The sequence below is a fragment of the Littorina saxatilis genome, linkage group LG12 (genome assembly GCF_037325665.1).
Source record: "Littorina saxatilis isolate snail1 linkage group LG12, US_GU_Lsax_2.0, whole genome shotgun sequence".
Classification (NCBI taxonomy): domain Eukaryota; kingdom Metazoa; phylum Mollusca; class Gastropoda; order Littorinimorpha; family Littorinidae; genus Littorina; species Littorina saxatilis.
The window spans coordinates 67,311,678-67,339,395 of NC_090256.1; the positions used below are offsets into that span (position 1 = coordinate 67,311,678).

A 27,718-nucleotide genomic window follows, 5' to 3' on the forward strand; every position below is an offset into this window, starting at 1 on the left:
GTGTGACAGAGAGGCATTATCACGGTCAGCTCCGACAACAGAATGATTGTTTTTTTCATGCATGGTGATTCGTGTCACTTTTCCTCTGAAACATCTATTGAATAAAGTTTTACTCAACAAATTTTGTTGACTGAATTCTTAATGCTCTTTCTTTCAATCATATTTCAGTGTATTCGACACAAGCAAGCAGGTACACTTGCACGCACACACACACACGGAAGATCAAACAAATACATTCTGGAAATCTTTGTTGTAATGATGTAATGAAGTCAATGAATCATCTGCAACAAGCATTCACTCATCCATTCACAAGACATACTCTTTTACATCTTTTGTCACATACATTCTACAAAACACTCAATTTTATGGCCAATGTAACAAATGCTTCACCTGAAAACAAAAAAGGTCAGGGAATGGAGAATCTAAAAACCGTCATATTTGATGTGTCAGTTTTCAAAAAACAACCACAAGCTGTCTTCATTTGCTGTAAGTTTGCCTTGACTTGCAAAGCAAGCAATTCAGGCCTAAAGCAAGCAATTCAGGCTTAACAGTCACGTTTGCCATAAATGCACTGGCCAATGTCACCAAGGTCCCTTCACTTTTAAAGTCCGTTTCACAGCTAATCTCGCCCAACAGCTTTCACACGCATTTTTTATTCCTTTCTTTCATCCCGAAAAATCAGTGGCATTGAACATTTCCTGGTCGTATTTTTCTGCTGTCAAGATCCTGCCTCCAAAGAATCTGCCATTTAATGCTGCACAACCCTTTTCAACCTCTGAAACAAAGAAAGACGGACAATCTTGGTAAATCATGTGAACAAGAATTCGGACAAACAAAAATCAGATTCAGAACTAGAACCGAGAAAGACAATCTTGGTATTTGATGTAAATTCTGCCAAGAACTCAAGACTGAACTGAGTTTGTGTTACGTTTCCACTTACTACTTCATTCTTTCAGTTCAGTGACATACCAGAAAGTGCAAAACTTCTACAGATAACAGAAACCAGGTTCATTTGAAGAGATCAATAAATGGGAAACTACACAAGAAGCAGACAATAACTTTCTAAAACAATGATTTTTAACGATTTTGCTCAAGTTACATGTATTATAAAGTCTCATATCAATTGAACATTGGATTTCCCCCCCCTTTTTTTTTTATAGCCATGTCACGTCAGAGGCCAACTAAAACAGCTGGCTAAGACTACAAAAGTGTGCAGCATCAATCCTAAATCATTTTGAACTATGGATCAATACATAAATGTCATCTGTGTTTTTGACTGAAATATGACATTTGAGACAGTCTCTTGGAAACAATGGCTGTCTGAATCTGTTTCAAATGTCATATTTCGGTCAGAAATGCAAATAACATCACAGCCCATCTCTTGCAAAAACAAAGCACTCCACTCACCTTCCTGCTTTGAAAACTCGACAAAAATTTTGACAATGACTTCTGCATTCTCCTCCTCGCTCTGTTTCTCCTGGTAGATGATGACCTTCTTGACCTTGCCGAACTTTTCACACTCGTCGGTGACCTCGTCCTTCAGGTCATCGTCCAAGTCCTCCACGCCCACCATGTTACGCAGCACCATCACGGTGTTCTGAAACAACCCGTTCTGTTGTAAAACTTGCTTTAGGTCCTTCATAGTATCCAGTAAATCAGTTTTGCTGGCATGACAAATCACATCCTTTAAGACGAAATGTTGTTGCGAATGAAATATCTTTCCCATTTCTTTCTAAAACAATGGCTGTTTCACTGAACCCGGCCCACCTCTCTCTTAAAGAAGAAACTACAGATGTGGACAAAATCAAGCCAAGGGTCAATAACTACCTGTTAGCATTCCCTTACGACTAACATATCGTTACCCTTGATAATCTTGTCCTACGGGAGATTAACACCATGCGAACATTGCATTTTCAAAGGATCCAGACCCATGTCAAACAGAACCAGTGAAAAATCACCTCCGTTTGCTGCATTCATTCAAAACACACACACACAAACAACATTTTCATGCTAATACCCAAACCCTTACCTCTCCTTTCCTCATCAGCTTCTGCATGACCATGTGCCTGGCGTTGCTTCCGCTGATTTTCATATTCTCCTGCTGGTCCAGCGACTGTGGTAGCTCTTCCTCTGTCTTCTTCTCTTCCTCCTCGTCCTGTAGCTTTTGTTGCTGCTGCTGTAGCAGTGGGGGTGGTAAGATCTGCATGGGGTTGGGGGGTGGAGCCTGAGCCGCCTGCGCTGCCGCTGCTTTCTGCTCCAGCATGTGTCGAAGTCCTGTGGCTAGCACCGCCGCCGTGGCTGCAAGACAAGAGAGAGAGAGACGCTCCGAAATCACACACACGCACTTAACCTCTCTTGCCTCTTCACTCACCCACCCTCTCACCAACCACACACACACACACTCTCTCTCTCTCGCTTTCTCACCCAAACCTCCAAGCATCTCACGCTCACTCACAACAGAAGCACACACTCAGAACGCGAACGCTCGCTTTCAGCCATCTTCATTCAAGCTGCAACAAAACAGTGAAACCAAAAGAGAGAAGCATCATCAGTACAAAACATCCTCACAAACTTCTTTCAATCAACAGAGTTGCCATGTTTCTGTGTTCACATGTTGCTGCCTGAGCCTGCAACCAGCAATTTTTGTCTGCCTTTTTGAATCAAACATGCATGAATCAAAAAGTCTACCCCCCAAAAAGAAAACCCGAGATGCTGAAACGAAAGAGAGATGAATATGAACTAGAAACTGAACAGAACGGTTAATATCTAAACATACCGCCAAAAAAAGCGCCAGGTAGGTTGAGATTGGAAAACGCCTGAGCCATCGGTTGGGGCATCCGTTGTAGCATCATATTTTGTACCATGTTGTTGTTAAACATGTCCATACCGCTTGGAGGACCAAAACCTCTCCTCATTGGCCCTGAGTACAGGCAGAACACTCAACAGGTTAAAATTAAAGCAAAAGAACAATTTGGAACTGTCAAATAAAAGCATAACTGTACTACGTACAGCAAGCAATGCAGTCATTTGACCCAGCAAAGCAAAGAGTCGAGAACTGTACTAAATACTCACACTTTTCTGCGTGGAGACATGGAATCAGCTTTAGAATCGAACCAAAGGGTACTGGACTGTTTAGATTAACCACGGCAAGGGTACCACGGTGAAAAATCAAAAACACTAACTCAAAATGAGACAGAATAATGATTAGAAAATGTAATGCAAATACTTCAAACTTAATGCAGAAGTTAAATCCAAGAACAAATTCTGAGAACCTACTAGTTAATGTGATGTGGTAAAAGGTGCTTAGTATGTTATGATGTTGCAGACAAAGAAAAACAGAAAAGAAATGTTAACAATGTAATGAATGTGTGTGATGCTTTAGCCAGGGTCTAATGCTAGCCATAAAAATAAAACCCATCTCAGGAACACCCCCCATCGTTGCTTTAAAAGTAATTACATAAAGTAGCTACAAATAAGTCAAATCTATTTTCTGCTCCACAGGTGTCGGGTTCACATTTTGTCTGGCAAACTGGTGAAAAGCAGGGCTTATTTCAAGACGCACTTTATCAAGTTGACAGTGATACTCTGCAAGTTAAAAAGACTGATTCAACTACCCAACCAGAGGAAAAAGCTAAATTTCAGCATTTCGGACTTGGGAGGACTTTCCATCCCTTTAGAGTAAACATAAAGCTTGTACAAATGTAAACGACAGGCAGTTCTCGTCCCCCTTTGAAATAGTGATGGCTGGTTGCAAGGCTGCAAGCAGCACTACACATGAACACCTCACACAACCCCATCCTCTAAACCTAGTCTCACCAGCACTGGTGGTTGTGATTGGAGGAGGCATGACAGGCAGACCCAGACCTGGTGTACCAGGGCGCAGCGGCGTCAGGAGGGAGGAGGCGGCGGTGGGCATCATGGGCATACCACTGGGAGACATAGTGGCTGGGATCATGCTCTGCTGCATGTTCTGCTGCATGTTCTGCTGCATGTTCTGCTGCATGTTCTGCTGCATGCTCTGCTGCATGCTCTGCTGCAAGCTCTGCTGCAAACTCTGCTGCATCAAGTTCTGTGGGTTCTGCAAGGGGTTACCTGCCGCAGCGGCGAAGGGGGCGGTCACAGCTGTCACAGACGCTGGGAGGACCTGAGGGGGTGGGGCGAGTGTGGGAGTGAGGACAGCGGGGGGACCGCCCAGTTGTGGGACAGCCAGACCTGGTGGACCCTGTCAAACACCAACATTGAGTTTATTCACTGGTGCTCTCTATCAATTCCTCCCAGTTTTTAACTTTCAAGTCAAGACTGCAATGGTGACCAATCATTGCAAAGAATAACACTTTCAGCACTGTTTGTTCTGAACTTTCCTACCAAACTCCCTCAGACATGAGATCATGAAATAGTAATAAGGCCTGAATCACACACCCCCCCCAAGAGCTTTGAAATTGGAGGTAACTTGCCAAGTGGCCGAAAAGTCTCCTGCCGCCTCTTTATCTGACTGCAGTTTATGACAGCACATGGAAAAATGTATGTCTTCATACAGACTAGACAGTCAATAGATCTATGAAACAGCAAGTAATAAGGGGAACACTGACCAGTCCTGGCGGCGCTGACTGAGCATCCATGGCCTGTATTTTTGCGGTGGTGGCGGCGATAGCAACGGCCGCAGCTGTAGGCATACTGGATGGGCCGTGGGTTGGTGCTGCTGTTTCTGGCGGTGTGATAGCCTGCAAAGCAACATCATTGGTTATAAGATACCAGGCATTATTTTGAAGAAAGCTACAATGGGAAACTCAGTTAAACGACAGGAAACAACTAATCCATATCCGCTGCTTACTGGAGGCTGAAGTGTGATCAAAACAAGCACTCAATTGATGCTGTCATAACAGTGAAGTTTTTGAATGCTAGGACACTCTGCGTTTAACAATAATGAAGACATGTTTAGCAGAAATGTTTTTATTTTGGTCTCAAGCCCCATAGTGCGTCTTTCAGTTATAGACATGCATGACACGAGAACTGAGAGAAACCTTTCTTGAGAGGAGCTGACTGTGCCATTTACTGCCAGAATGCTTAGTCATGATTTTGGGTTCTGAGAAGCGAAGTAGGTCATTGCAGCAAACTCTCCCACGGAAGTAACTGATCTCTACAAAAATGTTAACTTTAAAAAAACTTTTGTAAATTTCTGGGTTAACCTTGATATAGGAAGTGTTAACGCAGATGTCTTGTCAAAAAGGCTGGAATGCCAACATACAGCTAATATTCTAATCCACTAACTATGCCTTATCTCCTAAATACTTTGTACTGTCCTTGAAAATTTATCCTTTTAATCTGCATGACACATTTTGATTAAAGTCACAGTAAGCCTCCCGTAAACCATCATAGATACTGTCAGGCTTTTACACGCAGTACAAACGCCCTTCCATTTGAACGCTCACCAAACGGGAACATCCTAGGTGCCCTACGTAAAGAGCGACCAATCTTTAAAGAATTAATTTTGCGGATTGTCTCAGAGACAATCGGACCGTGGTGCGTTTTGGCACTAGACCTAACTTTTAAAATCTAAATAATAAATTGACAGCTTGTTACACAAACATTCTTAATTCATAAAATAATTCTTTTTTCATCAAGACAAGATCACCACCACATGGTCCATTCCTTAACGTGGTGTGGTGGTTTGCGTGTCTCGGTGACCCTAAGAGCTATGCCAGCGGGAGTGTAAACTCCTGGCAGGGCTTCCCAAGCTGGACAGGTCGAAAGGTAGAGGCCAGACTAATATGGACCAACCTTGTGCTCACAGGGCAGGTCCTTGGGCCATGAGCTAAGGGTGAGGTAACCCTGACAGAAACCTCGAGTGCTGAAGACGTATGTGTTGGGCCGCACGGCGCACTCCAACAAACCACAACACTACGCATCAACTGCCATTATGACACTTGGAGACAGAATTGACAGTAATGGTGCTCGCCCTGTGAGGATCCACCAGGCAGGTGCAGCGCCGGGCTCCGCGCCTCAAAGGAGTCCACCCTCAGCTACTGGAGGTCCCTTCATCTCGTCTTGTGAAGCCAGGGGACGAGAAAGGAAAGCGACTGGCCGGAAAAACAGCAGAGCCAAGGACAACCCCACTATTAACATCATGCATTGGAATGCAGAGGGGGTATCCAATAAGAAGGAAGAATTAGAGCACTTCCTCTATGAAAACAGCGTCAACATCTGCTGCATTCAGGAAACACACCTGCAAGAAGGGAAGCCCTTTAAGATCCGAGGGTACCAGATGTTCAGGAGTGACCGACAAGGGAGGAAGAAAGGAGGAGTGATGACTCTGGTCAGGAACAACATAAATGCCAGTGAAACCAACAGATACATGGAAGAAGCAGAGTACATAGAAGTCAAGATAACGACCAATGACAGCAAGATGAACATCATCAACTACTACTGCCCCAACGACAAGATGCTGTCGCTTGACACAATCCAGGTCCCTGACAGCGGCTTCCTCATCGCTGGAGACTTTAACAGCCAGTCCCAGAGTTGGGGATATAAAACACTAGACAGGCGAGGAGAAGACATTGAATCTTGGCAGGACGACAACCACCTGATCCTTGTCAACGACCCCACAGATCCGTCTACCTTCTACTCGCGCCGCTGGCACTCAACAACACCAGACCTGGCATTGTGCACGGATGACATCCACAAAACCATCTCAAGAAAAGTGGATGAACAGCTGGGTGGAAGCGACCATCGCCCAGTTCTCCTTACCATCAGTAGAGACTCAGCATCTGAGCATCCACAACACCCGAGATGGAACTACAAAAAGGCAAAGTGGGGACTGTTCAACATACGAACAAATGAGCTGACCAGAGCCATAGAAACAGAGGGGAGAAACATCAACAACGTGATAAAGGAGTTCAATGCTAGCATAATCCAGGCAGCCAAGGACAGCATCCCACGTGGAGTGAGGAAGGACTACATCCCATACTGGTCCGATGAGCTGCAGAAGACGCACGATGCACTCACAAGAATGAGAGAAGAGGCAGAGACGAACCCTAGCCAGGAGAACAACATCAAACTCCAAGAAAGCAAAGCAAAACATCTGAAGACAAAGCTAGAGTGCAAGAGAAGAGGCTGGAGAGAAAAGACGGCAGGGCTGAATATGGAAAAAGACACAACAAAGCTCTGGAAACTTACAAGAGCACTGAATGAAGAGGGCAACAAGGGACAGAAGATCACCCTGGAGGAGGAAGGAAGAACACTCACTGGAAAAGCCGCTGCCAATGCTTTCGCCCAAGCATATCGGGGAGAAAGCGACACCACCATACCCCTGCCTCTACAAAAGGAAGTCAGAACAGAAATTAGAGAAAGAACAGAAAGAAACGTACAGGATGCCATGCAACAAGACATCACCATGGCCGAGCTGAAGAATGCCATCAAGAAGCTCAAAAAGAAGAAGTCTCCATGTCCAGACAACATTACGAATGAGATGTTGCAACACATAGGCAACTCGGCCCTCCAGAAACTACTGGGCATCTTCAACCTCAGCTGGAGACAGGGACAGGTACCTCAGTGCTGGAAGGAAGCCAGGATGATCCCAGTTTTAAAGAAAGGGAAAAACAAGACCAAAACCCTGAGCTACCGACCCATCAGCCTGACAAGCTGCGTATGCAAAACCATGGAGCGCATTGTCAACCAGCACCTGCAGCTGTACCTGGAATCAGAAAGCATCATCGTCCCAGAACAAGCCGGCTTCCGACAGCACAGAAGTACGGAGGACCAGACAACACACCTTAGCCAGGTCATAGAGGATGCTTACCAGGCCCAGAAGGTCACCCTGGCCACCTTCATTGACCTGCAGAAGGCCTTCGACAAGGTCTGGAAAGATGGACTCCTTGTGAAGCTCCTACGTTCCGGCGTCAAAGGCAACATGTACCAGTGGACCAAGTCGTACCTGCACAATCAAAAGCCAGAGTGCTGGTGGACGGTCACTGTGGCCGAAAGGTGCTACTACGCCAAGGAGTTCCACAGGGAGGAGTACTCTCCCCTACGCTATTCATACTCTTCATTAACGACCTGGTACCAGAGTTGCCCAAAGGAGTCCAAGCGGCACTGTATGCTGATGACCTTGTTCTCTGGTGCTCGGAAGAGTATGCAACCACAGCAACCTACAGGATGCAACTTGCCCTAGAAAAGGTTGCAGCGTGGGCGGAAGACTGGTGTGTGACCATCAACAGGGAGAAGACCACTGCCACTCTCTTCACACTCTCTGCCAAAGCGACACCTGGCAAACTGACCTTGGGGGACACACCCCTGAAATTTGAAGACCAGCAAACATACCTGGGGGTCACCAATGACAAGCGCATGACCTGGAAACAACACATCATGAATGCAGAGGGAAAGGCCAGGAGAAAACTAAACATCATGCGGAAGCTGGCAGGATCACACTGGGGTGCAAACGAGAAGATCCTGAAAACAGTCTACCAGGGGACTGTACGACCGCACCTCGAGTACGGATCAAGCTCTTGGGCAACAGCAGCCAAGACACACCAGCAGGCCCTAGACAAAGTACAGAACCAAGCGCTGAGAATCATCACGGGCGCAATGAAATCAACACCCATACAGAAGATGGAACAGGTGACTGGCATTCCTCCACTGAGCAAAAGGCGAGACTGCAAAACAATGGTACAAGCCACCAAGTACCAGTGCACTCATGACCATCCAATGAGGGACAGACTCAAGAAGATGTCTTTAGGCAGGCTGAAAAGATCAAGCTTCGCTCTGGAGGCAAGGGCTTTGCAGAAGAAACAGACAGAGATGCCAGAGCTAGTGGAGCCACCATCTTTCTCCCTTGACGCCCCACCCTGGGAAGACAGACAAGGAAACCTGGACATACAAACCCGTGTCCCCTACCTCACAACAAAGGACGAGCAGAGCAATGCGACGAAAAAAGCCCTGACTCTTGCCATGCTTGAAGAAAGGTACCCCCAAGAAGCATGGATACGGGTGTATACTGATGGGTCAGCCACAGAGGCTGTCAAAAATGGAGGAGCGGGGGTGTATGTCCAGTAACCCAGTGGAAAGAGGCAAGCAGAGGCTATACCAACAGGCCTCCACTGTACAAACTACAGAGCTGAGGTACAAGAACTGATCCATGCAGCATACACCATCAACGACAGAGTCAGCCATGACAACCGTCTTCCTGACTGACGCTCCGTCAGTACTCCAAGCAATGACCAGTAGCAAACTGCCTCAGCTGGAACACGCTCTACACAACATCAAGAGCCTGAGGACAGTACTGCAATGGATCCCCTCCCACTGTGGTGTACAAGGAAACGAAGAGGCGGACAGGATGGCAAAGCTGGGTGCAGAAGATGAGCAAGAGAACAACCCTGTGAGCCTGACAGAGATGAAGACCATCATTAAGTCTCTGCACAGGACGCCCCAGCCACAGGACAGCTACCACCTGCTATCCAGACCACAGCAGGTGGTCATCTTCCGCCTGAGAACGGGACACAACAGACTTAACCAGCATCTCCACGGGAAGCTGCATGTTGTGCCCTCCCCCATGTGTTCTTGTGGAGAAGCAGAGCAGGACACGGCCCACATCCTACGAGACTGCAGGAACCACCAGGTGCTGAGAGAGGAAATCTGGCCATTGCCGGAGTCCCTGCACAACAAGCTGTACGGGCCAGTGGCTGCGCTGCAGCGGACCACTAATTATATCTCAAGATCTGGACTCCAAGTGTGATCGGCGATCGAAAAGAAGAAGAAGAAGACAAGATCAGTACAATTCGAAGTTTTGAAAGTTTGAAAAAAAGAAAAGCCCGGAAGCAGGGTCATGCAAGGTTGTGGTTTTCGTAGACGACAGTTTATGCCTGTCGTCAGTTCCTCTGAACAGTCAAAAGCCATCGCTAGAGTTCTTGTGAACCACAGCCGTTTGTTTCGAGCATAGTCAGAGGTACATAATAACGTGCTATTGCAGATAAGCTCACATCAAGTCGCATTCAAATTACTAACTGACTACATTGTGAAAAAGGGAAACTGGATCACACAGGTTCACGATGGCTCAGCGGTAAGATAAACCACGCAAAAATAAATTCTTGGAAAATTGCTCGCTCTTTACGGAGGGCACCTAGGATGTTCTCAAGCGGCGAGTGTTTAAATGAAAGGGTGTTTGTACTGTGTGTAAAAGCCTGACAGTATCTGCGATGGTTTACAGGAGGCTTACTGTGCCTTTAAAATCAAGGTTTAAACAAAAAATCAGTTTCAATTCTAGCTAACAATAGCAGATGCTCATACATTCTTTTACTTTCCTCCCTCAGAACAGTTTCAATATATCAGGTTGACATGATTAAACCTCCAAAATTCCACTAGTTTTCCCCACAGCAGCCATCACTGACCTTGCCAACTCGGAGATACTGCCCACCAAGGTCAAACAGGTTCATGGAGGCCACTGCATCCACCTGACCCTGTTGCGAGTCATACTCAATAAAACCGTATCCTCTGCAACAACAACACCACAGCACATACAGTATTAATGAGCATCATGTCGGCCGACTGTTACAACTACATGCTACTGAAGGACAATTGTGCTAATAAAATCCAAACCAGTGTGAATTAGATGAACACATTCACTAAACAAACAGAACTACATAGTTAATTGCAAGTAATTTACTTTGATGTATTTGAATCTGTATCACGTTCCGAGTAGTGTGTTTGTGCATTGATAGGCGCTTAGAACGTCTGAAGGTTTGGCGCCGTGAAAATATCATTATATTGTTATCATTATTACATGTAACAAAGTAAAAAAGAATAAAACAGAACCCACTTGTGTTTTCCAGGCTTGCTTGGGTCTGGGGCCAGTTTACAGCACTTGATCTTGCCAAACGCTTCGAAGACACTGAAAATGAAATCTCACTGTGAAACAAGTTTCTCTCTACTACTTCATCTTCATCACGATAAAAAACATCAATGGCACAGCTGATTGAACAATACATTCACATGTGCAAGGCAACATATAAGACATGAAGCAAAAGTCATTCTGGGTGATAAGCAGCACCCTGAAACAAGAGCAAATCTCACTAAGTATCAGAAAACTTATCTCTCCAGACCTACATACTCTGTGTTTACAGTCATTATATGCCAGCTCTTCTTTTATGTCCTCTTCTCTGAAACAATGGCAGTCACAGTCTTTCTTTCTTTGTTCACGGGCTTAGACTCCCACGTTCACCCCTGTCTTTAGCACGAGTGGATTGTTACGTGTATGACCGTTTTTACCCCGCCATTCAGGCAGCATACGCCGATTTCGGGGGAGGCATGCTGGGTATTTTCGTGTTTCTATAACCCACCGAACTCTGACATGGATTACAGGATCTTTTCCGTGCGCACTTGGTCTTGTGCTTGCGTGTACACACGAAGGGGGTTAAGTCACTAGCAGGTCTGCACATAAGTTGACCTGGGAGATCGGAAAAATCTCCACTCTTAACCCACCAGGCGGCAGCGACCGGGATTCGAACTCACGACCTCCCGATTAGGAGGCCGACGTCTTACCACCACGCCACTGCGCCCGTCGCAGTCACAGTGATGGCCATAGTTTTAAATACTAATCTTCCACATTGCATGCTGTTTCTTTAAAGACCCTTCTCATTGTCGTTCTCATTCCTTCACTAGGCATATATTTGAGGACAAGAAAGCTTCTTCCACACATTGCCAAACATTGTCAGTCACACAATGCTATGACAGTGACAACCATCATCCAACCCACCTCTTGATGTCACTTTCTGACAGATCGGGGTGTATAGAGGCGACGTAGATCCTGTTGTAGTGTGTGGCTTCCATGGCCAGCTGCTCAATGATGGGCTGTGCCTGTGGCATGTTGCTGGGTCGCCCCACCTGTTGACACATCAGCCACCACCCCCATATAGCGACCACTCACACTGACCCAACTCCTCCCTCTGCTGTTAACATGACAACATGAATTCTCACACCCTAATATCTACCATTCCTTTGTCTAACTATTCCCCGTTTATTTGTTCAGGTTTAAGTTACAGAGACTGTACAGAGAGGGATCTAATTTATAAACTAAACAGACACTGCTACAGCACTGTTTCAATCCAATAGGTATATAACAAAGATGTTGATATGCCATAATCTTAGATTTAAATAAAATCAGTTTAAACTGTAAATCAAATACCACAAAAAACTTCCAATGATTTTGCTGTGAAGACACGCGACTCACACAAGTCACATGATGTAAGACAAAAGTAATTCCTACAACAGCACAGGCTGTGAATCAACATCAAAGTGGTAAGAAACTTTCATGGTACTATCGGATGGGTCAGCCCTGAATTAGTCGGGTTGCTATGACAGTGACATTCACAAAGCTTTTACATTCAGGTTCAGCTGTCTCAATTTCGTATAACCTGACTCCATTTTTTCGCAATCAAGACGTCAGTCTAAATGAAAAACTTTGACCTATACAATATTTTCATAGGTAATAAATAAGAAGCATAGCTCTTTGCTCACAAACAATATGATCAAACTTGATTATATATCAAACGGCTTTATTTCCCAAATGAAAGATCTGAAAGCCAGTGCCCCCGTATTCAATGGTACATGTACCTTAAAGTGTTCTTAAACTAAACACACAGCAAATTAACACATTTAATGTGTTTCCCTTGTTTGATGCAAACCCAAAGCTACTCAGTCAGCTTTGTATTATGGTGGAAAAGGCAAAGTATTACAAACTCCTCGCATTCATTGCAATCTGCCCAAGCTGAAATGAAACAAAAAAGAGAAAAACAACCAACAGAGACATTGTGCAGCATCATGAAGATGTTGCACAAATACAGCAGCATGGTGAAATGGTGAAGACTGTTAAACTATAGAGTATCTACTAACTGTCAGAAGCAGTGATAAACTGCACAATCTTCAACCAGCAACATAATTATCCTTGTCCGTATTTGTTACTTTCGAACTACTTATCACAAACCTTTATAGAATATTACATACATTTGAAAAGGTACAAAAAGAGTCCATGATCAGGAATTTGTCTGAGCACAGGCATCAGAGTTGTTGATAGTTAACTGTTCTCCTTTGAAAGAAACCAGGCCAAGTTCAACTTCTTATAGAGTCCACCAATTTTACCATTTTGGCGACATTAGAAAACCTTTGTCATTATAAAATATCATACAATAAAAAATAAAATAAATAAAAAAAGAACCCCAAAACAAAGAGATCCAGGTGAAAATGTTGGGAAACTGTGACGGAATGTACAAATAGCTCCCACCTTGATGTTCCGTCCGCCAATCATGACGCCGTTCATCTGTTCGAGGGCCAGTTGCGCAGCTTCTGGCACCTCGTACTCGATGAAGGCGAAGCCCTTGTGCTTGTTTGTGATCGGATCCCAAGACAGATTGACACTTTTGATCGGGCCGAATGGCAGGAAGGCCTGTTTGATCGTGTCTTCTTTGATTTCAAAGTTTATACTGCCTACATAGATCCTGCAAAGAGAGACACACAAGAGAAAAAGAAGGAAGGATTAGCAATCTGACGAAACGCAATACCTAACTGTATGTAACATTCGGTCCCTCCTATCCCCTAAAAAAAAGTTTGCCTTCTGTCTTACTTTTCATCCTCCTACAAGTTATTCAATATAATCAAAATCGATGACACTGAAATTGAAAAAAACTTCAGCATGCTATGCTGTGTTTTAACAACTTTCCTTGCTCAAAGGAGTATTCTAAACAAATTTGCAGCAGACTTTTTTTGAATTCTAAACAAATGCCATGATAAAATGAAACGGGAAGATTTCTCTTTAGCTGACACAACTGGCCTACTTTACCTACATTTGAAATTAGACTGCATGGCAGGTCTCCTGTAATCTCTGTTCACCCCCACCACCCCTCCCTTTCAATCACACTAGATTGTTTTCTTCTTCCCTCACGTAAACTGACCAAATGCCAGACCTCTTACACATCAAAAACAAACCATTGCTTCATTCAATGATCAAAATTGGTATTTACCAACGTCAGCCAATAAAAAAAGCATAAAATAGAACATTCAGAGGTATAAGAGAATGACCGGCTTTATCATAATATGTGCATGTGCATTCAGCAGACAAGATGAGGGTACACATTAAAGCATTCAAGGCAGCCCCAAGCTGTTCATCCTGCAACTCACGAACATAGTATCAATCATACTGATCTAACCTCTCACTTCTCCTGTACATTTCACTTCATTTTTTTCTCTCTCTCAAACACAATTTCAGTGACAATGCAAGACTTATACAGTTATTCACCGACAACCATATTCAAATGAATACAAACAAAAAGGAACAAATTACACACATAACAACACCTATCCTTTCCTTTTTTAGACTGGGGAATAACTAAAACTAGATAAAAGACACGGGCAGAGCAGATGCTTATTTTTGTGGCCAAAAAAACCCCAAAACCACCCCCCAAAAAAAACACAAAAAAAACACACCCAACAACCAACAACAATGTTTGTTTCTGATGACAAGGCCAAAACCATTGGGGCCGATTTTGTTTAACCCTTTCGCTGCCAATCAAAACTTGCGTATGTGCATTCCTGACTGCCAGGGAATATTGGAGTGCGGCGTGTAATAATTCACAAAAAATTCTAGCTCCAAACTGGCAGTAGGTGGGTAAGTAAAACCTATGTTATTTTTAAAGGAAATTGAACTAAGAATCTGTTTTTAGTGTCTAATCATGGAAATAATAATTAGTTTGGCTTATAATGATGTTTAAATATGAACTTTTGAAAAATCAGTCCGGCGCATCTTCCGGTGCCTGTGGATCAAACACAGGTGGCTGTTTTGCTTGCTCCAAGAAAGGATTATAATCACTGTCATCTACCCGTTTCCAACGAATCGTCCGAAAGAAGATCTCCCCCTTCCCCTGTCAGTATCCATAATCATTTGCACCGCCTGTAGCGTCAGTCCGGCTTTGTTTTTCCCTACTAGGGCCCGGTCGACTGTCACCGTTAGCCATTTTGATGAGTCGAGATTTCTCTCCCCTACCCTGTCGCCAAGGCCGAAAATAGCCTTCAGGCGCAAAAGCGCCTCACCATTTATGTTTATTCATGAGAATGAGGTATCCTTCCAAGCCATTGGCTGGTATTTGTGTGTCAGCAGTGACGTAGCATTTCTGGAAAATTCCTGAACGGAGAAGACGGCTAAACCCGTTCTAAGGCGCTGCGGCTGCACAAGCGCATGTGACGGGTATACCTGTCATAAGGCAGTCAAGGGGTTAAGGATCAGAAGTCCTTTTTTTTTTATCCAGGCATATGCAGCTTTTTATTGGCCGAACTTCGCGCCAGCTGTGTCCCCTACATTATCAGAAAAGAACTGACGTAAAATCTGCTAAATCCAGTGTTCAGGGCCTAGCATTGGAAAAAGTGGTTCAGCTTACAAAGGTCTGGGGGGCCGCAGGAGGCCCCCAGTGGGGTCCAGGGGGTGGGGGTTTGGGGGGCGAATCCCCACCGAATTTGAAGATTCTTTACCTAAAATGACCCCCCCCCCAAGAAGATTGAGCAACTAAATTATGCCATAGTCCATAGTCCGTATCGGCACATTACTTCTTCCGACTTGCCTTCCGCCTTCGGAACGAAATCCAGCCATTCCCACTTCCAGGAATACCTGGATTCTTTATCACTGAATAGCTGACCACGTTCAACAATGTCGCTTCGAGACATTATTTCAAGTCTAGAGCCACAAAACACCGGCACAAAGCATGCTCGCGGGATGCCCGAGGAAGTGCGTGCTCAAGCAAACTGTCAAACCGATTGAGAATTGAATCGAACGGCGCACAAAACAAAAGCTAGGACTGTTTGGGTTTACCGTTTGGGAATAACAGGTTTTTGCATTTCGGCGTACACCAAATCGAGTTCCGCGTACTGGAGATGTTATTTCGGCGTAAAGTACGCCGAACGGCTTACAATGCTAGGCCCTGAGTGTTGTCATTTTTTTTTTCTCTCAAGGGTTGGGATGAAAAAGGTCTGCCAGGAAACCGGAAACACATACATTTTGCTTGGCCTAACAGCAGAAAATGTCAGGAAGTGCACAAAACTTTGTGCAGGCGTTTATTTTTTTCGTTATGTCATCAAAACCACAGGTTCACCGTTTTCAATCCCTTACTATGCATACAAATATAAACACACATACCCACAGCAATTGCAAAGATGCATTCAAAATCCCAACCAGTCTACTTACAAAATGAACAGAACAATACATGAAGATGCAACACAGATGACAGGCAATTTTCATTACAAACAGATCACTCACCGGCACATTAGGGCTAAAGCTTGTTGTCTCTGAACGGTATTCTGGAAATTCTGCATTTGCTGTAAATACACAATAGAGAAAGAAAAAGACCCACAGGTGAGTACGGTATTGTGCAGTCCTGAGCTGGATAAAGACACACAACGTCTGACGAAACAGTCGCAGACTAATACAGACAAATGCAACGGCAAAGCATGGCTTTCATAATCCGCCTTGGCAAATGATCTGTAACAAACTTCAAGCAAAGCATGGAATGACACAGAAAGGCTTTAAATTGTATGGAACAGAATCTTTAAATTGAATGGAACAATCTGGCATCTCCGCCAGCTCAAACTCAGTCAGCTAAAAAAAATTCACTGAAGAACAGCAGTACATTTTGATAGCACATCATCCATATATATTAGTTAAAGCGTAGATACTTTTGTAACTGTAATCAAGCTCCCCTTTTTAAGATACCGTACTTTCCGGGTGACAAGGCGCTTTGTTATCTAAGACGCACCCCCTTCTTTTTAAAAAAAAATTGTAATCCAGTCACCCATTGGACGCAGGGGGCCAATAGGGCGCACCAAAATGACCCAGTTTTTGCCATGAGAGGTGGTTCCCCTGTCATATCTGAGAGAGGAAACACTTCCTGCATCGGGGTCAGTGACCGGTCAGTGACCAAAGGCATTGTGATAGCTGGGTGGCCTTGTTAAAAGACACGACCTTCTTCCCAGGGGTCAATGACCGAGTTTAACAGAGTGGAAATCTGTGTGTGCGGCCAGATCAAAGGCAGGGCAGTACCCAGTAGCTGAAACATGCATTATCACAAGTTGTTTGACTGGTACTCAAGCGGTCTCTTTGATTTTTTTCGTATTTCATACACGGATTAGGCGCTTCGTTATACAAGACGCAGGGGTCGAACTCGAGGAAAAAAGTCGCGCCTTATGACCCGGAAAGTACGGTACTAAAAAATCTGTCTGTACCAACCAGAATTCCTATTTTTTCCCCAGTAAACAGAGAGAACCCAATTACTCGACAAAAGATCGATTGTAGATAACAGCACCTAACATCTTCTTGTGTACAGAGACCCCCCAAAAGATGTCGTACCAACACTTTCACTGCTGTCCTCATACACAACTTCTGAGGATGGATCACAGAAACCCATCTGCACCTGTGTCTTAAGAGTTTAGGAAAAACAAGTCTGATTTCAGTCGAAATTCCGAAGATTCTCATGGGTGCGTCCTTAGGACACCCTCCCCAAAAGCACTGAGCACAAGCCAAGACAACCAACCTGCTGCTGATGCTGGATGGTCTGGCGCACCAGGACGCTCTTGATGCTCTGCTCCATGGCGTACTTCTTGGCCCGCTTCACGTCCTCCTCTTGCGCCGACGTCAGCTTGGGGGGTGAGAAGGGCTTGACATCCCGCTTGGCTCCGGGTCCCTCCACCACCGGTCCATCCTGGTCGTGCTGCGGTCCAGCCTCCACCACCACCACCGGTTTGACTGCAAGGTAAACAGCCCGACTGATGAGACTGGTCAACAATGTGCACCACCATTGCATCCTACAAACACCCACCAGGAATGATCAGAAAGACCCTTATGGTGTTGGGTGCATTCAAATGCTGGAGCAATCAATTTGGAAGAATACCTTCTGCAATTTTTACCTGTATACTCTCAAAACATGACTGCTTCTTTTCGATGATTTCAAACCCCCAAATTGAGGGGAAAAGGTCAAATTTGCCTCTCCATGAAGACTGCTTGGTTTGACTGTCCTTCTGAGCATTCCACAAAGGCAGGAACAAGAAAGACAAAACCATGTCTGACCTCCTACCTGACAGGAACAGTAAAAAGCGCTGTGTGGCTCCACAAATTGTCAAACATGGTTCCATCTTTCAGGTGTCAAACTATGTCCATGCACATCACCAGCAAAGACCCAAAGACATACAAATGCACAGAATTTCCACTTAGACAAGACACCAACTAACATGACAACTATTACAATATATATAGAGCGACGCAAACGTTTCCACGGCGATAAAGTTGTGCGACAATTGATGAGACTCCACTCAAACCGAAATACACCCAAACCAAAACCATTCAGCTTTGAATGCTGAACACTGCAAGAGCTATGTGACAGCTCCACATCCAACAAAACAATCAGACAACCAACAGTCCGCCTGCAGACACATCTGCTCCGACTCGGAATCTCCTTCCCATTTTTCCCCCTGGTCATATCAACATCACTGGGTAATGAAGCCGATCACCTGAAAGAGAAAATTCTGCAACGGCTCATTCTACACACAGGAAGCAATCTTTACCCAATGTTCCATCTTTTTTAAAAGTCGGCGCCCAGCCCTTTTACAGGCTACCGTTCTCTGGGCTAGAGGCCTTCCAAATTATGGCAGGGAAGAATGGAGGACACGAAATTGCGCTCGCAAAACTGCTATAAAACAGACAGAAAAACAGAAGAAACAAGGCCACATTATTACAAATCATCTAGCAGTAGCAGCATCATACATAGGTTACCTCTGTCCTATGTAATGCTAATCCTCAAAACTCACCCATCACCGCAGAGTATTTTCTACCATGTTAAATTGTATTTGCTTCTTTCACAGCACAGTGCTACTGTGCAAGACGACTGGTAAATTCATGCCACTGTCTTAGAATCATCAGTTCCTTCACAAAGAAGTCCCTTTCTTTAATTTTCCAAGCAAATGCTCATACGACTCACCTTTGGCGTGTGTAAAATGGATTGGAATCAAAGCTCTAGCTTCATACATGCTAAAGAAAATGATGTTTCCTCTTAATGATGCAGAGTTAACCCCACTGTGACCTTCACATTTGACCTGGATCATGTCTGGAGGTCATCAAACCCCAATATGGTGTCAATTTGACGAGGTTACACTAAACTTGCATCTTGTTTGAAAATTGTTGAAAACCCATTAGTGTGTAAAATCGGGAGTCTCAAGCTTAAAAATCCCAAAAACAAACCAACCTAAAATTTGAGAAAATCTCAACGTTAAGTTTTCAATTTCAGTCCAAGGACAGCTGGCCTGCCATCCGGAAGGACAGAACAACACTGCTCATTACTAAGACTCTTCTGATAACTCAAGACTAGTCAAAATCAGAAACTGTCTGCTTTTTTCTCATCTGGATCTCAAAAGTTGTGACACTTCAAGGTTTGGTTTTTCTTCCTTTTAGCTTACAGAAAAAATTTACAGGAAATACTCCCTCTGACCTAAACCATACAATTCTCATTCTATGTCACATGCATAAAAAGATGCACTGAAAGTAAAACAGCATAATACAAAAATATTTTGAAGGGCCGAGAACAATGAGTCATGAACGTAAGGGAAAAGTCCTGACGCTCAGCACAGGCGAACTGATCAGCACCAGCAAATGCATTTATCTCAGACTTGTGTGTTGCCTTTACAGAGCATCCCCTCTGCAACAGCAAATCACCAAACACACACAAAGTATAAACCAGCAAGACATCATATAAAAGAGCAGGACATCAATTATCAGATACAGAAAAAAACAACTCACTATTCATGCATGGGAAAACTGAAAACAATCTGTTCCTGTCAAAATTTAACCAAAATGTAAAAATACTTCAATTTTGTTTGATTTTGCAGGTGAAAATCCGTCAAAAGTTACAAAAGTGGTAAATTTGTATAGCTTTTTGCTGTTGTCACAGAGTCAAAAAAATGGAAAATCCCATGCATGTTACAGAGATCATGTTAACTAACAGTAATGCGTGTTGGACACAATAGGAAGAAAGATATCAATGCTCAAAGCGCTTCATTAACAAAAAAAGATGTAATTATAGCCACTGTTCACTAGTGGGAGCTACTATTAGTTTCAGAAAAAAAAGAAAGAAACCAAGACTATCAAATGTCTCCCTACTCATGTATGAAATGTATGACAGTCAGATATTGAAGCCAACCAATTCTAAAGGTGGGTGCAATGCCAGCAGTCAGTTTCTGGGTCTTGTATCAGCAAAGCAGTCACCAAGGCATCTTGGTTGAGCGCACCCCTGGGATCATACAGATAACAAAGACACACACACAAAGTTTTAACTTGAACCAGTTTGTCCGGATTTGTTTTGCATTTTTTCACTAACTTAGATGAAACAAGATTTGTATTTGATGAGTTGAACACTGTTGCTATCATTGAGTGTGCAGTTTAATTTGTAGTTCTGGCTCAGTGGATGGCTTTTACCCCAAAATGCTAAAACTGCCCCCATTTTGTCTCTGCAATTCTCAGTTGATGGGAAAGAATTAAAACTGAATCAAAATTTTGCAATTATTGTTACAACGACTGACATTAGAAGTTGCTGTGGATATGTAACAGAAAACCACCCAGGTAACCTTAAACTCCTATTTGTTGTAGGACGCCTAGGCTCCACTAAGCAAACTCACTACATAATACATTACACTTAGAAGTTAGAATCTTGTGAACATTTTCAAAATCACAACATTAGCCCCGGAGTATTTATTTCTTGATAAGTACAATGCAAATAAAAGAAAAAGCAGATTTATCTTACCAAAAATACTTGCAGACATTAAAGTTCATTCTCTGACCAGACCCCCTCTACAATTACTAACCAACTTTGCTTTTTCCCTCTGAAAACCGTGCACTGAAGTTCTGAAATCATCCTGTCCAGTCACCATGAAACAAAGCAAAGAGTAGAGAGAACATCTTCGCACCTCTCACCATCCACACACACACTCCCACCATCCTCCCATTTTCTTACATCACAAACAAACGTACAAAACAACACAACAGAAAACAAGAAACATGTGGCGCATCCAGTCAGCTAGTCAGGCCGGCTCTGAAGCAAACTCACTTTGATAGCTCCACCACTCAAATGCTGGAATCATTCCAAAACATACAAAAACAGCAAACAGTTTTAATAACTCAATTTTATTCTTGCAGTAAAACCAGGAGTCATCAACAAAATCAAAGGCTAAGGTCATCTGAAAAAGAAAAGCACAGGAGGAGCATCTCAAATACCTTACAACTTTCTCAAAACTATACCAATTCCAGACTAAAAAAAGGATCCTCCAATAATGTACACAGTACAAGTGGGCATGATATACAAAGAATTACTACTTTCTCGCAACAATTTTTTTTTCTCCTATACAGAGCACTGTTAACACCAACTTTGCACCATCATGCAACACATTTCAGACAAGAAACCTTGCTTGTGACTTTTATCACGAATCATGTGCATATTTACCTCAGCGCACATTTTCATGCAGGCTACATGGGTCATTCCAAAAAGCTGGCACAAAATGTGGGACAACAGAGAAGAAAAAAAAAGTGTTGTAAATAAAAAATTCTTGCATTGCATATGGAAGAGGAGTGTATGAGTGACAATAAAATTCTAGTTTGAAGATAAGTTACAGCTTGATGCCCACATGGGAGGCAGTTGAATTTGTGTCGTCAGCAAAATGTCTATTGTAACATGGAAACCAAATGACAATGAATTAACAACAAAATGACTGTTTCAAATTGCCAAAATTACTTTATTCTTTTTAACATTGACAAAATAACAGCAAACAAACTGAAATAAGTGAAAATACAACATACATGTATATACATCTGAGTACATTATCATGACCTTGAATCTTTACTTATTTGACATAGAAAACTTTTTTCTTTAAGTTTTTCTCTCAGTATAATGAATCACAAGAGAACACAATCATGTTGCATAATAATATGATTCTTTGAATAGAAGAACCCAGGTCAATTAAAAAAGAGGGAGAAGCAAATATAGCCTTTTATACTATGTCTTTAAAAAAAAGTATGTCTATCGTAACATGGAAACCAAAAACAAAGAATCGATTCTCTAACAGCTACCTTCTGATAAGTTACACTCCAATTTTAAACTAGCATACTTTCTATTCAATAGGGGTTTTTTTTACATTTACATTCAGATCCGAAAGCATCTGGTATAGCTTTACCAGCACCACCCTTGCTCCAAGGCCGTGGAATTTTATTTGGAAAACTAGTCAAAGCGAAATGAAATTCCACGACCTGGGAGCAAGGTTGGTGCTGGAACTGTCTTCACAATGTCATTAGCAGTGATCCATGCAGAGTCCGCCCAAGTGTAGTTTTTCTCATTTCCCTTTTCCTTGTCCAGGTAAGTCACTTTCAGCTCTTCGCCGTCAACCTCGGTCACCTTCGCATAAAAACGCACTGTGCGGTTTCTCCCCCCAACAGCCACCAAGCAGAAATCTCCAACGGATGGAGGGGCTTTAGTGTGGGGCTCATCAATGTGGGCAGGGTGGGGCTCATCAGGGTGGGGCTCATCGGGGTGGGGCTCATCAGGGTGGGGCTCATCGGGGTGGGGCTCATCAGGGTGGGGCTCATCAGGGTGGGCAGGGTGGGGCTCATCAGTGTCGTCAGGTGCTTGCTGGTTGATTATGCGGCCATTGGCTGGTTTGAGAGTTTTCGTGGTCCATTGGCCCACAACGTCAAGTTTCAAACATTCACCAACGCCGGACAGGCAAGGGAGGCAGGCACACGACAGCATCCGTGTGAGCAGGACAAATTCGTTCACGCACTTCACAGCATGAAGACTGCGTGTTCCTCACACATACAAATTGGGAAAAAGTTCTTTTACAAAGTGCAAGGATAAAGTGACAAAAGCGGAAAAGGTACAAAAGCAGAAAATCATCCAAAAGGTGAAAGCTTCCTATCCCTGTCCACTTTGCAGTCCTCCCCAAAACAGTTACGCAAGACAGTCAGTTCAATATTATCAATAAAAATTATGTTTTTAAATTTAGAAATGGAAATATGCATGTTTAAATTAATTAGTGAATACAAGAAGAAGTCATACAACTAGCTAAAACAGTCAGCACGTTACTTTGAGGAAATGTCAAATGATCGTAACCAGAAACCAGTAGTGCACAGAAGAAGTGAAAACATTGTCTTCCAGTTACGCAAGACAGTCAGTTCAATATTTTCAATAAAAATTATGTTTTTAAATTTAGAAATGGAAATATGCATGTTTAAATTAATTAGTGAATACAAGAAGAAGTCATACAACTAGCTAAAACAGTCAGCACGTTACTTTGAGGAAATGTCAAATGATCGTAACCAGAAACCAGTAGTGCACAGAAGAAGTGAAAACATTGTCTTCCAGTTACGCGAGACTTCCGGTGAAACGCTCATTGAAAACAAGTGAATATCAATTGACAGGGCTAAAAAAACCATGCAAGTTATTTCATCAAAACTGCACATTTAACAGCCAGACCTTTCCTTAAGCGTTTTAAATGTGAGAAAATCGTAAAGTGGTCATAATCTGGAGTCTTTCGTAACAAGAAAACGTGTTGTCAAAAACTAAAATGGCGACCTTGTTTCCAGTTACGATACACGGAGGAGCAAAGAATTTCGGCTAAAAAAAAATGCAAACGACACCCATCAATCCTAAAAATGGCTTTCCGAATTTATTTCAACATCAAACAATAATTTCGTAGCAAGCAATTTCAAGAGAAGTTGTTTACATGTTCAAATTCAAAGGAAAATCAGTGTCAAGGGTGAATCAACATTCCAAGACTCGGGACAAGAGACATTTTCGAAGTCAATTGGAGAACTTCACATGGTGAATTTGCGAAGATTTAGACATTGAAGGCATTAAAAATTAGCCTGTAATCCTAAATAAAGCATCAATGAAATCATAACACAAAAGAACTTACCGTATTTGCCTGTTAAGTTCTGCTAAACAGAAAGCGTTGTCTTTCGTAACAAAGGAACACAACCAGAACCGAAAGCCCACCACTTGAAACACGCGGCTAATTCCTCATTCGCAGTTACAAACTACACTCTAGTATCCTTCCGCATCAAAATGTGTACGTGAAACACACAAAATAGTTCGTCTTTTCTCGTTCTACAGTGAGATTTTGCCTTTGATTACAAGTCTTTCGTAACTAGCAAATCCGGAAGCGATTTGTGTAAACAAAGTTTATGCTTGCTAAACTTCTCTTTCCGAAAAAACAACAAGAAAACAGTGCATGTGTTGTGATGGAAAAATACCCACTTTACGATATAACGTCACAACAATGTATTCCTACGCGAGGTTGCAAGAGCTGAATGAATAGTTCGTTGAGTGCAGATTTGGAAACCACACGTTACGATAGACTGGTTTTCAAAGTCCAGCTAATATTATAAAAATTATAAAACACATACATTTTCTAAATTTACAACATAATTAATATTCTATTAACAGATAATAAAAACATGTCTCTTATCATATTTCACAATCTTTGTTCATGAAAACAATCGATAAGGAAAACCCGATCACTGATGTCACAAATCGGGACTCAATTTTGACCTACATTCTGATATTTTCGACCAATTTTTTTCCAAAACAAAAAAAAATCTATGACTGGTAACTGTCTATATTATTTCTTCAATCAATTTAGATTTGGTTTATACTGACGAGATTTAGGATTTGTGTATGTGTTAGTAAAAAAACAGATTTCTTTTTTACAACCCTTGAAGATCCCAGTTTTTTGGAATGACCCACATATGAAATGATGTGATAAAAAAAAACAGGTATCATACTTGACACAGAGAGTGTCACATTAGATACGGTTATAAAAATGTAGTTATTTTGGATTAATAACACTGCACACAGTAATTTATCTGCATCTTCCTCAGCAATTCAGATGTTTGACTTTTATGAAGAGGCAGCTATCTTACTGGGCAGTAGCAATTGGGACAAACATTACCTTCTCCATTTTCCAACTTTATTATCTTGCTAGGGACATCACTCTCCTCCTCTGTGAGCTGTGGAGGGCTGCTTGATGCCTGCTCCTGAGAAAAAACATAAAAATAAGTAGGGAGATTGGATCCATTGAATAAAAAACCCAGAGTGGTTCCGTAGAGAGATTCATATCACACAGTATAGAAAATGCATGACAGGGGTCGACACTAACTTATTTGGCCTGGGGCCACACTGGCCCCAGAGATGGAAATTGCTGGGGCGGAAAACAAAAATCTGGGGCCCACTCTCAGTATTCACGTGCGGCAATGCATTGTCTGTTTTTCTTCATCGTACTGAAGCCAGGGAAATTCTTTCAACCATTTGACATTGAAATTACGACAGCGCTTTGCGCTTTTGGCTGCATCGGTCTCCTTTTTTCGTTTCTCTCCACCCTGTTCTTCATCTTCATTTCCATGTCTTTTTACACCAGGGAAGTGTCGCCACATTTTGCGTTTGGCATTTGAAGGCGATACGTATCTCTCACGCTAAAGAGCGCAATCTGGGAGTTATTTCCCTTACGACATTGTCCTTCGACGATTTGAATGTGTTTTTTTCTTGACTGCGGCATTGATCGTAACGCAAATTTCAGTGACGACTTTGACTGGCGATTTTTAGTGATTGGCTCTGCTGGCATTAGAATTTTCGGTTTGTCATTGTTGGAATTTATCCTGGGGCGGAGTGGGCCCCAAGCTTCGGCAATGTTTGGGGCGGAACACAACACTCTGGGGCGTTCCGCCCCCCGCCCCCGCTAGTGTCGAACCCTGCATGAGGTGTACTACTAGGACTAGAGTCCCACTGGTTCTGTAACAGTACTAACACAAACTGAGCCACTCCGAGTCAGATTTGATCCCTTGTTGTTGACGGGCCTGTACAATGTCCGTATTGTCAGAAGTAACCAAAGTAAAGTTTAGACCCTGAAAAATGTAACTGTTGCGACCCATCTCGTCATCGGCGTTTTTCCGGAAATGACCTGCGCTTTGTTGGAATTCCAACAATGGCCGCCATTGTAGGAATTCCAACTTTGCGCTACGCGATTCTAGAAATGTACCGCGCGCATAGTGAGAATTCTGCTCTTTCTTAGAATGCGATGTAAAATGATACAAGTCATGATGGCCTATGATGATCCTTGTGTTTTAAAGTGATCAATGCATTGTATAATGCACCAAACCAACCGAATTACAAAAAGCAAAACACTTTTGATAACTTCGGCTGGCTGTAAGTGTAACACCACAGTTCAACGACCCATCCCACTCGACCAAAACGCACCAATTTTACTGAATTTTTAACGTTTCAGATCTTACAACAACAAAAACAGAACAAGAGTGTTCCGATATAACTTTTCACTGGTAACTATCAATTGTAATAATTTTTTACTCAGTCTTAACTGATTGTATATTAAACCAGAGATCTGTAAATTCACACAGTCTCTCTGGGCTGCAGAGACAGCATTACGTCCCTTTACTGAGTAGGCTCTTGTCACTGCATGGTAATCTAGGCTCTTGAAACGTAATGTGCAAGTCAGTCTGTGCGCTATATTGATGTGATTGATTGTTGCAAAATGTTGATTCAAATTAAAGATGATTTCAGCCTGTTGTAACAAACTAACACTCTACTCTGAGAAGAGAAAAAATCATTGTGTTCAAAATAGATGAGACAGCAGCAACTAGCTAGCTGCATGCGCTGAGTGAGTATCACTGAGAGAATTGTTACACAGTGTACCACCCCCAATTCAAGACTTCCCCTGTGTAAGACCTTGCTTTTTCATATACCTTATTCATGACCTGTGATTGTGAAAAGGGTATACTTTTTTGTGCCAGTCGAAGGGTTGCCAATTCTAGAACGAGGCAGCTCGTTTCCGGAAATGCGGCGCTTTGTTGGAAATCAAATGAGGTTTCGGGAAATCCCGATTATTCCAACTCTGCCCCGGATTCTTACTTTGCGCCCAACATAACCGAGTAAGAGTTCTTTCTCTTGTCGGCCTTGATTTACTTGATTGTTTATCTCACACAAACTTAATACTGACTAATCTCCTCCGCCCAAAGTGCTGCTGATCGAACTTTGGACCATGTATTCCCCCCGTGGATTCTAATTTGTGATGAGAAATGGTAGATCTATTTGACTTTGAAATTAGCTTCAACGCAAAATATTCCTCCCGATAGTTGCATGTAGGCCAAGGCCACGTGACTGTCAGCAGCACTTGACGGCAAATTGGAATTTGGCATAAGTATTGGAATAACATGAATAAAATCACATCACAAAACACTTCTTTGTCGTTGAGTTAATTTCCTACGATGATTTATATGCATGTCTCAATCCCCAAATGCCATTAAGTAAAGCGACCCGTCGTCCTCGTCTTTCCTTCGTTGAAATTCAAGATGGCGAAAAGCCCGTTCCAAGCAACACAAATTAATCGCCAGAAAAAACATCTAGAGCATCCCTAACGTTGTAATAATCGAACATATAAACGAAAACAACTAATCCGTCTTCCAAAACAAATACCTCTTCTTTAATTTCTCCATTTGGTACTGTGTTACTGGCGTCTCCTCCGTTCTCCAATTTAGCTTCCACAGCCTCCATTGCATTTTTAGTGACGTATTTAAAAATCAGGAAGCCAAATAAAATGAAATATTTTTTTCTTTATTATGTCTTATAGCTAGTATTAAAACAGTGAAATAAAC

At 42.8% G+C, this 27,718-nt stretch overlaps 1 protein-coding gene across 4 annotated transcripts; it reads right to left on the reverse strand.

Moving 5' to 3' along the window:
- Nucleotides 1-235: 235 nt before the first annotated feature.
- Nucleotides 236-27,645, reverse strand: LOC138982616 (poly(U)-binding-splicing factor PUF60-like). 4 transcript variants are annotated; one of them, XM_070355946.1, is made up of 14 exons: nt 27,540-27,645; nt 25,006-25,090; nt 17,556-17,767; nt 16,286-16,344; nt 13,268-13,481; nt 11,744-11,871; nt 10,808-10,879; nt 10,380-10,482; nt 4,590-4,721; nt 3,817-4,222; nt 2,777-2,920; nt 2,030-2,298; nt 1,408-1,597; nt 236-775 (listed from the first exon to the last, which is right to left on the reverse strand). In XM_070355946.1, exons 1-14 carry the CDS (start codon nt 27,615-27,617, stop codon nt 666-668), a joined length of 2,202 nt encoding a protein of 733 aa, XP_070212047.1. In that variant the 5' UTR covers nt 27,618-27,645; the 3' UTR covers nt 236-665. The 4 variants fall into 4 exon arrangements, with proteins under 4 accessions (XP_070212047.1, XP_070212046.1, XP_070212049.1 ...); XM_070355945.1 differs by having other exon boundaries at nt 11,744-11,870; nt 13,264-13,481; XM_070355948.1 differs by lacking the exon at nt 27,540-27,645 and adding an exon at nt 18,583-18,707 and having other exon boundaries at nt 11,744-11,870; nt 13,264-13,481; nt 25,006-25,082.
- Nucleotides 27,646-27,718: the final 73 nt, after the last annotated feature.

Coding starts and splice junctions, on each gene's coding strand:
- LOC138982616 (XM_070355945.1), bottom strand. CDS start 27,617: ATGGAGGCTGTGGAAGCTAAATTGGAGAACGGAGGAGACGCCAGTAAC. Junction 13,482..16,285: donor GCTTTAGCCCTAATGTGCCG/GTGAGTGATCTG, acceptor CTCTCTTTGCAG/GATCTATGTAGGCAGTATAA. Junction 2,299..2,776: donor ACCTGGCGCTTTTTTTGGCG/GTATGTTTAGAT, acceptor CTTGTCTTGCAG/CCACGGCGGCGGTGCTAGCC.